Raw genomic sequence first — 9085 nt, forward strand, 5'->3', positions numbered from 1 at the left:
TGTGACTGTGGCGTGTGGCGGGTTCTGTCCCGGGGCAGATGTGGCTGTGCTTCACCTTCAGACTGAGGAATAATAACTAGAGTTTATTCTTCTTAGGCTTCAGTGTTTTGTCACAGTGATGATGATTCTGAAGCTCGATATATCGGCAGAGAAATATCACGATAAACGATAATGTTCAAACTGTTTTACAACTTTGACAGAGTGAAACCCCTGAGAAACATTTTTAAAATAAACTGTTGATTAAAAAGTCTGAGCTGCAACAGATTCATAAAAGAAATGAAGCAAGAACTAGTCAAAGAAGTGACTCCACAGATCTCACTCCACAGACCTCACTCCACAGATCTCACTCCACAGATCACCCTCCACAGATCACACTCCACAGATCACCCTCCACAGATCTCACTCCACAGATCTCACTCCACAGATCTCACTCCACAGATCTCACTCCACAGATCACCCTCCACAGATCACACTCCACAGATCACCCTCCACAGATCTCACTCCACAGATCTCACTCCACAGATCTCACTCCACAGATCTCACTCCACAGATCTCACTCCACAGATCTCACTCTACAGCTTAAATCTGATCAAAACAAAAAGGGCAACAAATATCTCCACTTTTTCAAAGATCATGATAAACACTGAGCCTAAAAATATGTTTTTTTTTTCATCTTTAATCACAGACAGAGATGATCACAGGACCATCCACCACTGTCCAGAGAATTATTATTAATACTGTTATAAATGAACTTTTCAAAACACAGACACACACACATTATAGACTGAACACGACTGAACACGTGTGTTTCCTCGGGGCTGAACAGACCATGAGCTCATGTTTTATAAATATTATATAAATAAATACATTTATGTGCAGCTCACAATGAAACAAATGTTTAAAGACTCGTCTCTGTCCGTGGTGCTGAAGTCGGACTTGATTCTGTTCATATTAAACACGACTTTAGATAAAGATTTATTTGCAGGTTTTAAAATGCTCTGACACGTGTTGAATTATTATTATATAAACTGAACAAACACAGGACCAGACTCAGGCCTTTAGTCCTGTTTCCTCTAAAGGTTTGGAATCAATCATTTGGTCGAATGTGACGTTTTTAAACAACAATAATCTGCAAAATATTTACACAATAATAAAACCCTGAGGATCAAATATGTGTGGATTTATTTAGTACTTATACATATTTATATAATACAGACATATATGTGTTTGGTCAGTATTTATGTTTATATTATATAAACATGTGATTATATGGATTTAGTTTGTGTTTATGTTTATATATATATATATATGTGTGTGTGTGTGTGTGTGTGTGTGTGTGTGTGTGTGTGTGTTTGTGCCTGTAATGACACATTTATAAAGAGTTTAGTGTTTTAAACTTTCTCTTTTTCTGCAGTAACGTCTCCAGGACAGAGCGTCTCCAGGACAGAGCGTCTCAGAGTGTCTCAGAGCGTCTCCAGGACAGACCCAGACCTTCACACTGATCCTCTTGTTTCCTCCATGTGTCAGACTCTGGTCTAAAGTCAGAGTCAGTGCTGCTCTGAGCTGCTCTGAGCTGCTCTGGAGCTGCTTTGTTCATCCTCGTGCTGCCCCCTATAGGTCACTGTTCCTCCTCCACCCTCCCTCGCTCTGTTCCCTCTCTCCTCCTCCCTTCCCCACATTTCCATACCCCTTAAAGACTATTGCACGCATTCATTCGCTTTTCATTTCCTCGTCGTGACAGTGCAGAGATTGGGGGATTTATGCGTTTTTTGCTGGTGATTTATTTTATTTGTGTTGATTGTTTCATAATGGCTGTAGGGGATGCGCCTGTTTGCACCAAAAGGAGACCAAGTTCCACTAGTTGAAACGCTGGAACGTTACACACCAGGATACGGGGCTTTTTTATTTTCTTTTTACTGGAAAAACGCGTGAGGTGCGAAGAGGATCCTTAAAAATGGCATTTGTGCGGACACTTGACGCGCCGTGTTTATGAACTGCGCCTCTCCCGCAGCAGGAGCCGCACGAGCGGGTTTGTCTCTGTAGGATCAGAGTGTGTGTTACATGAGGCTCCTGTGGATTACTGCGCCTTTTCCCCGCGGCTCCGGCTCGTTTTTGACATGTCTGAACTTTGGTTTCGTCCTGCGTTTGCCCGTTTCTCCAACATGCCCGCGCTGATAGAGACACCAGGGAGCGGACGCGCGCAGGAGCCGTGTCGTTACTGCTGAAAGTGTGTGCGCTCTGCTCGAGCCTTTATGGACCGGAGAGACTCGACTCTGAGGGGCTGCTGTTCGCGTTCGTGTCGCGGGTGAAATCGCAGGAAGGAGCAGGTTTTTTTCAGCGGGATGTTCTGGTGTTTAAGGACGCGCGCACGGTAAGAACGGCTCCTCACGGCTCCTCACGGCTCCTCACGGCTCCCCATCATCATCCTCATCATCATCGTGGACGTGTTTGAGGTTTAGAGGGGCTGTTTTAGCGCGAGTTGCAGAGATGAACTTGATGCGGATGCGGTGGACGGAGCGCGCTGCATGTTCTGCTCGTCACATTTGCGCACACACGGGAGCTGCACGCGCACACGCAGCGGAATAACACGCAGAGGTTTGAGGGGCTGCATGTTTAGGCTGTGCTCTTTTAAGGAGTGTACGTGTGTGCGTGAGTGTTGCCTGGGCACGACAGAAGGAGAAACTGTGGGTCTGTGGGTCTGTGGATCTGTCACTACATGACTCTGCGCTTAAATGCCAAACTGAGCCTGTATCTCGTGTCCTTTTGTGCTCCGTGGGCTGGACTGTTGCTCTGACATGAGAAAAAAAACCCTGCACCATTCCCACTTGTGCATTTCTGCTTTAAAAATCACACATTTTTAGACAACACCACCGAAAACAGGCTCGTTTTAACACAGACCTGAGCTGTGCCGAGTGTTTCCACAGTGACAAAATGTTTAGGACCAAACACTGAGGCGATTCTGTTTAACATAAATCAAGTTGCGTTCACGTTTTATATGAGACAAAGTGGATTTTTGGGGTGTAAATGGAGTTCTCAGGAGGAGGCGTTAGGACAGACTCCGGGTCGGCGTGTGATGAATAGCTTTTTTCTTCACAAGATGGATTGGGATTCAGACGAAGGTTTCAGAAATGCGCAGTAGCCGTTGAAGAGACAGAATGTGGTGAAAGTGTAGCAGCTATTACGGGTTTATAAGTGCGTCGATTTACACGTCAAAGCCAAAAAAAAGACAAATTAAATGAGTAAAAACAAAGCGACACATCTGCATAACAAGCGCAACATTAAGAGGCTAAAGTTGTGTGGTTGTGTGCGTGTGTTTGTCCAGTGTGTGTGTGTGTGTGTCTGTGTCTCTACTGCATATATGACAAAAAAGCAAACACCTTTTTCTTCTCCCTCCCTTCTAGATGACCCCCCATTCCTGCGCTTGAGTGAGCTGGGGCATCCTCTCCCAGGACAAAATGCATATCTGGATCCTCAAAATACTCCTTGTGGTTGCATCATCTCTGAGGCTCATCGAGATGTATGACAATTACGGGGAGATTTGCCGCAACTTGTGCACTTGCGAGGAGAAAGAGGGAGTCCTGACCGTCAGCTGCGAGAACCGAGGGATCATTCGCCTGACGGAAATCAGCCCCGTGCAGTTCTCCATGTATCACCTGCTCCTCACGGGGAACCTACTCAAGAAACTGTCGGCTAATGACTTTATCAACTACACCGGGGTGACCATCCTGCACCTGGGGAACAACGACATCGCGGAAATCGAGTCTGGAGCCTTCAACGGACTCCAGGGATTAAAACGATTGCACCTGAATAATAACAAGATCGAGATTATCCGGGATGACACTTTTGCCGGTTTGGAAAGTTTGGAATACCTCCAGATCGACTACAATTACATCACCAACATTGACCCCAGCGCGTTGAGCAGACTCCACCAACTGACAGTCATGATTTTAAATGACAACCTGCTCTCCGCCCTCCCCTCTAATATATTCCGGAACGTGCCACTGACGCATCTCGATCTGAGGGGGAATCGGCTAAAAATGTTCCCTTACGTGGGATTGTTGGAGCACATGGACAAAGTTGTGGAATTACAGCTGGAGGAAAACCCGTGGAACTGCTCGTGTGAATTAGTAGCTCTTAAAAACTGGCTGGAGAGCATCGCGTACACGGCTCTGGTGGGGGAGGTGGTGTGCGAGACGCCATTTCGATTACACGGCAGGGATTTGGACGAGGTGTCTAAGCAAGAACTGTGCCCCCGTCGACCTATGGATGACACGGTGAGACCGGCGCCCCCTAGCAGCACCAGTGGATATTACCAGACCACCCCTTCGTCCGTCACCACCTCCGCCACCTCGTCTGCCGTTTTGAGGTCGTCCTCCAAGCCCACCCGGGGCACCAGGCAGTTTAACAGAACTAAAATCAAACCCACGTCTCGGATTTCGGGAGGTAACCCTTACAACTACGGCCCAATTATTGCTTTTCAAACCAAATCCCCAGTGCCTTTGGACTGCCCCACCGACTGTACATGTAATCTACAAATATCTGAGATCGGACTGAACGTCAACTGCCAAGAGCGAAAGATAGAGAGCATTTCTGATCTGAAACCCAAGCCATACAACCCCAAAAAAATGTATCTCACTGGGAATTACATCCCGGTGGTGCGGAGATCTGATTTTGTCGACGCCACCGGATTGGATTTGCTCCACCTCGGAAACAACAGGATAACGGTGATCCACGACAGAGCCTTTGGGGATTTAACCAACTTACGTAGGCTGTATTTGAATGGTAATCTCATGGACCGGCTTACTGCTGAAATGTTCTACGGCTTGCAAAACCTCCAGTATCTTTATTTAGAATACAACAAAATCAGAGAGGTGGAGGCGGCCACGTTCCGCTACCTCCCTAATCTGCAGCTACTCTTTTTGAACAATAACCTCCTTAAGACGTTACCAAATGGCGTATTCTCCAGTTTGTCTCTGTCGCGGCTAAATCTACGCAACAACAACTTCCAAAACCTGCCCGTCAGCGGAGTTTTGGACCAACTCAAGTTACTGGTGCAGATCGATCTGTTTGAAAACCCGTGGGACTGCTCCTGCGAATCCGTCGGGATGAAAATCTGGCTGGAGCAGTTGAGCGCGGGCACGATGGTCAACGAGGTCATCTGCGAAAGCCCGAAACGCCACGCCGGGATGGAGCTGCGTTCTATCGAATCGGATCAGCTCTGCCCGGACTACGCCGACGCTTACGTTTCGCCCACGCTGCCCACGGAAGAACCGATGGACGATCGCGCCGCCACCACGGACACGCCCCCGAAATACACGTCCCCGAGCAGCACCGTCCCCCTGTCCGTCCTGATCCTCAGCCTCCTCCTCGTGTTCATCATGTCCGTGTTCGTCGCGGCCGGGCTTTTCGTCGTCGTCATGAAACGGCGTAAAAAGTCCCAAAGCGATCGCACGAGCACCAACAACTCGGACGTGAGCTCGTTTAACCTACAGTACAGTCTCTATAGCAACCGCTCCGGGAATAAAGTCAAAGCTCCCGCGGGTCACGTGTACGAGTACATCCCTCACCCGATGGGCCACATGTGTAAAAACCCCATCTACAGATCACGAGAGGGGAACACGGTGGAGGACTACAGAGACCTGCACGAGCTGAAGGTGACGTACCGCAGTAACACGGAGGAGGATCGAGACAGCGGCACGATGAGGAGCCCGGCGTACAGCGTCAGCACTATCGAACCTCGGGATAACCCCTCCCCCGTGCCAGACGCAGAGCACTTCTTCAGAGGCATCCTGGAGCCTGACAAGCAATCCCCCTGCCAGTCCATCCCCCCTCTACCCCCAGGGGCCAATTTAGAGTACAAGTACACGGGCCCGGTCTCCTACACGTACAACCCGAACTTTGATGTGAGGCGCCAGTTCTTGCACCCGGACCGGATTAGAGAGACGGTACTGTACGGCACCGCGCCTAGTACTGTGTTTGTGGAGCCCAATAGGAACGAGTATTTGGAACTAAAAGCTAAATTGCAATCTGAGCCCGACTACCTGGAAGTCCTGGAGAAACAAACCACCTTCAGCCAGTTTTGAGCCCGGGATCGTTAAAGGAACAAAGCGTTTTGTCTCTGCAGCAGACGGCTCGGTCTAAACTAAAGGGTGCCTTGGCACGTCGCAAATAAAAAAGCAAATGGAGTTTGAAACACGGGGTGTGCCGAACAATCTTATTCTTATTTCTGAAACATGACACTACAGGATGGAAACACACGGATGGAGGACTATGAAATAAAATCTATTTTTCTATGCTGAAAGATCCAATAACAAACGTGTACAGGTCCAAATCTTACTCGACTTCGTTTTCAGGAGTGTAAACAAACAGATATATTGTGAAATCAGAAAAATAAATTGTTTATAATAAAACCCTTTCTGGACAAAAGCACTGTACAGCAGATGGAGAACTGTCTAAGGACTATTTTCTGCTGTTATCTGTAAGTAAATATTTATTGATATAATCTGCCATGTCTTTTCAAAACTTTTGATTCAATATTACCTGTTTCATCAAACGTCATCAGCGTCTGGACAAAAATGGCTTCTGTTTGTACTTTCATTTCTGTAGCTCTGCATTGTACCAGTGGCACACCCCCAGATGTTGAAAAAAGACTTGAAGAAGAATATGAAAAGTGTCTTTGTATGCCTTCTGCACTTTTTGGAATTTCGAAGGCGGGAAAGCCTTCGATGAGCTCTCATAAAGGAGATTATTATATTAAAAATGAACATGGGTATTCATTCTTAATATGTAGAGTTGTTATCAGAGCAGAATTCATAAAGGAAGTATTGTTATGTTGTCTAACTGCTATTTTAATCAATGTAAGACCTATTTTTATACAAGCCTTCACAGAAACCCCTTCAGTTTTGAGTTGTCCTGATTGCTTTGCACTATATTGACCAAACTATGTTATAATTATCATCAAATAAACCGATGTCAGGTTCATAAAAACATGCGACATTCAGCTTTTTCATGATAATAATGTTTTCGTATTGATTTAAGTGAATTACCAACACCAAACTTTAAAATGGAAAAGTTGGGAGTGGAGTCTTGGAGGGCCAAATGTGAGATTAGTTTGTTATAGAAGTGGCAGCGTATCGAGCGCGTGGAGTAAACTGAGCCGGGAGTCGTCAGATAAAATACACTATATGTTCCCCTCAGAGGCCAAAACAGAGAACGCCGAGAATTTGAATCAATAATTTTCAGACAATGATGATTATCTGAGATGTCCCTGAGCTAAAATACAACAGGCAACGAGCTAGCAGCGAGCTAGCAACGAGCTAGCAACGAGCTAGCAACGAGCTAGCACATAAATGTTAATCAGAGTAAACGACATACGAGAATTAACGAAGGAGGAACATGGAGGATTTCAGGATTTAAACATCTGACATGACACAAAATGGAGTCTGTGAGGTTCAGTCCAGGTTATAAAAGCATCACACACAGACCTGGAGTTGTGTTTTGTTTCATTCACACATGTCTGAGTCACACTTTAATATTAGTCTGTAACATCTACATAGATCAGAATGCTCTGTTCCACCTTGTGATGTCATCAAGTGGGAGTTTTCAACAATTTTTAGCAGCTCCTCCTTTTAACTTTAGTTCAGTCCAGATAAGTGGAAACTCCAGGACTGAAATGATCCAAATGATTCTATAAATGAAGGTGTGTGGAGTTTAAAAACACAGTGGAGCACTTCCTGTATCACCACATGATGACATCACAAGGTGGAACAGTGTGTTTTTCAGCCTAAATCTGCAGGTTTGTGTGTTAAACATGTGAGAATGAAACAAAACACAACTCCAGGTCTGTGTGTGACGAGGAAACGACATAAAAACAGATCAGAAAATAGAGTAATATGGGCCCTTTAAATAGAGTAATATGGGCCCTTTAAATAGAGTAATATGGGCCCTTTAAATAGAGTAATATGGGCCCTTTAAATAGAGTAATATGGGCCCTTTAAATAGAGTAATATGGGCCTTTAAATAGAGTAATATGGGCCCTTTAAATAGAGTAATATGGGCCCTTTAAATAGAGTAATATGGGCCCTTTAAATAGAGTAATATGGGCCCTTTAAATAGAGTAATATGGGCCTTTAAATAGAGTAATATGGGCCCTTTAAATAGAGTAATATGGGCCTTTAAATAGAGTAATATGGGCCCTTTAAATAGAGTAATATGGGCCTTTAAATAGAGTAATATGGGCCCTTTAAATAGAGTAAAATGGGCCCTTTAAATAGAGTAATATGGGCCTTTAAATAGAGTAATATGGGCCTTTAAATAGAGTAATATGGGCCCTTTAAATAGAGTAATATGGGCCTTTAAATAGAGTAATATGGGCCCTTTAAATAGAGTAATATGGGCCTTTAAATAGAGTAATATGGGCCCTTTAAATAGAGTAAAATGGGCCCTTTAAATAGAGTAATATGGGCCTTTAAATAGAGTAATATGGGCCTTTAAATAGAGTAATATGGGCCTTTAAATAGAGTAATATGGGCCTTTAAATAGAGTAATATGGGCCTTTAAATAGAGTAATATGGGCCATTTAAATAGAGTAATATGGGCCCTTTAAATAGAGTAATATGGGCCCTTTAAAAAGAGTAATATGGGCCTTTAAAGACACAGTTTGTGATTGTGAGTCATTTCTGACACAAACTTCTTGTGTAATTTGGCGTCAACACGACACAAGACGCTTTTATCTGATACAAAACACAGTGAAATACGTGACTTTTTATTTTAAAACATCTGTCTGCAAACTCAATTTATACATTTTCTTTTTAAATAACTGACAAACGCTGCTTTTAGTCTCAAATGTCATGTGTGAAGAGTTAAACATGCGACTGGAGAACACACGTGTGTAGAAACATTAAACAAACCAGCTCAGTCTGTTTGACTGAATCATCATCAGTTTAACAGGATTTAAATGTGTTTTTTTTACATTCTCTGAACACAAAAGATAAAAGTGTCTCTACGTCCGGCTGCGTCTCGTATTAAGAAAATGTTTTGATCGTCTTGTCGTTAATCGAATCCTTTTAAGCACTTGAGCGTTTAG

The 9085-nt window shown here is 44.4% G+C and overlaps 1 protein-coding gene across 1 annotated transcript; it reads left to right on the forward strand.

Moving 5' to 3' along the window:
- Positions 1-2144: 2144 nt before the first annotated feature.
- On the forward strand, positions 2145-6931 carry LOC117383730 (SLIT and NTRK-like protein 5). The gene is made up of 2 exons (XM_033980948.2): positions 2145-2371; positions 3402-6931. The coding sequence occupies exon 2, from the start codon at positions 3456-3458 to the stop codon at positions 6081-6083; it is 2628 nt and encodes an 875-aa protein (XP_033836839.1). The 5' UTR covers positions 2145-2371; positions 3402-3455; the 3' UTR covers positions 6084-6931.
- The last annotated feature ends 2154 nt before the right edge of the window (positions 6932-9085 follow it).

The sequence above is a fragment of the Periophthalmus magnuspinnatus genome, chromosome 2, assembly GCF_009829125.3.
Source record: "Periophthalmus magnuspinnatus isolate fPerMag1 chromosome 2, fPerMag1.2.pri, whole genome shotgun sequence".
NCBI classification, from domain to species: domain Eukaryota; kingdom Metazoa; phylum Chordata; class Actinopteri; order Gobiiformes; family Gobiidae; genus Periophthalmus; species Periophthalmus magnuspinnatus.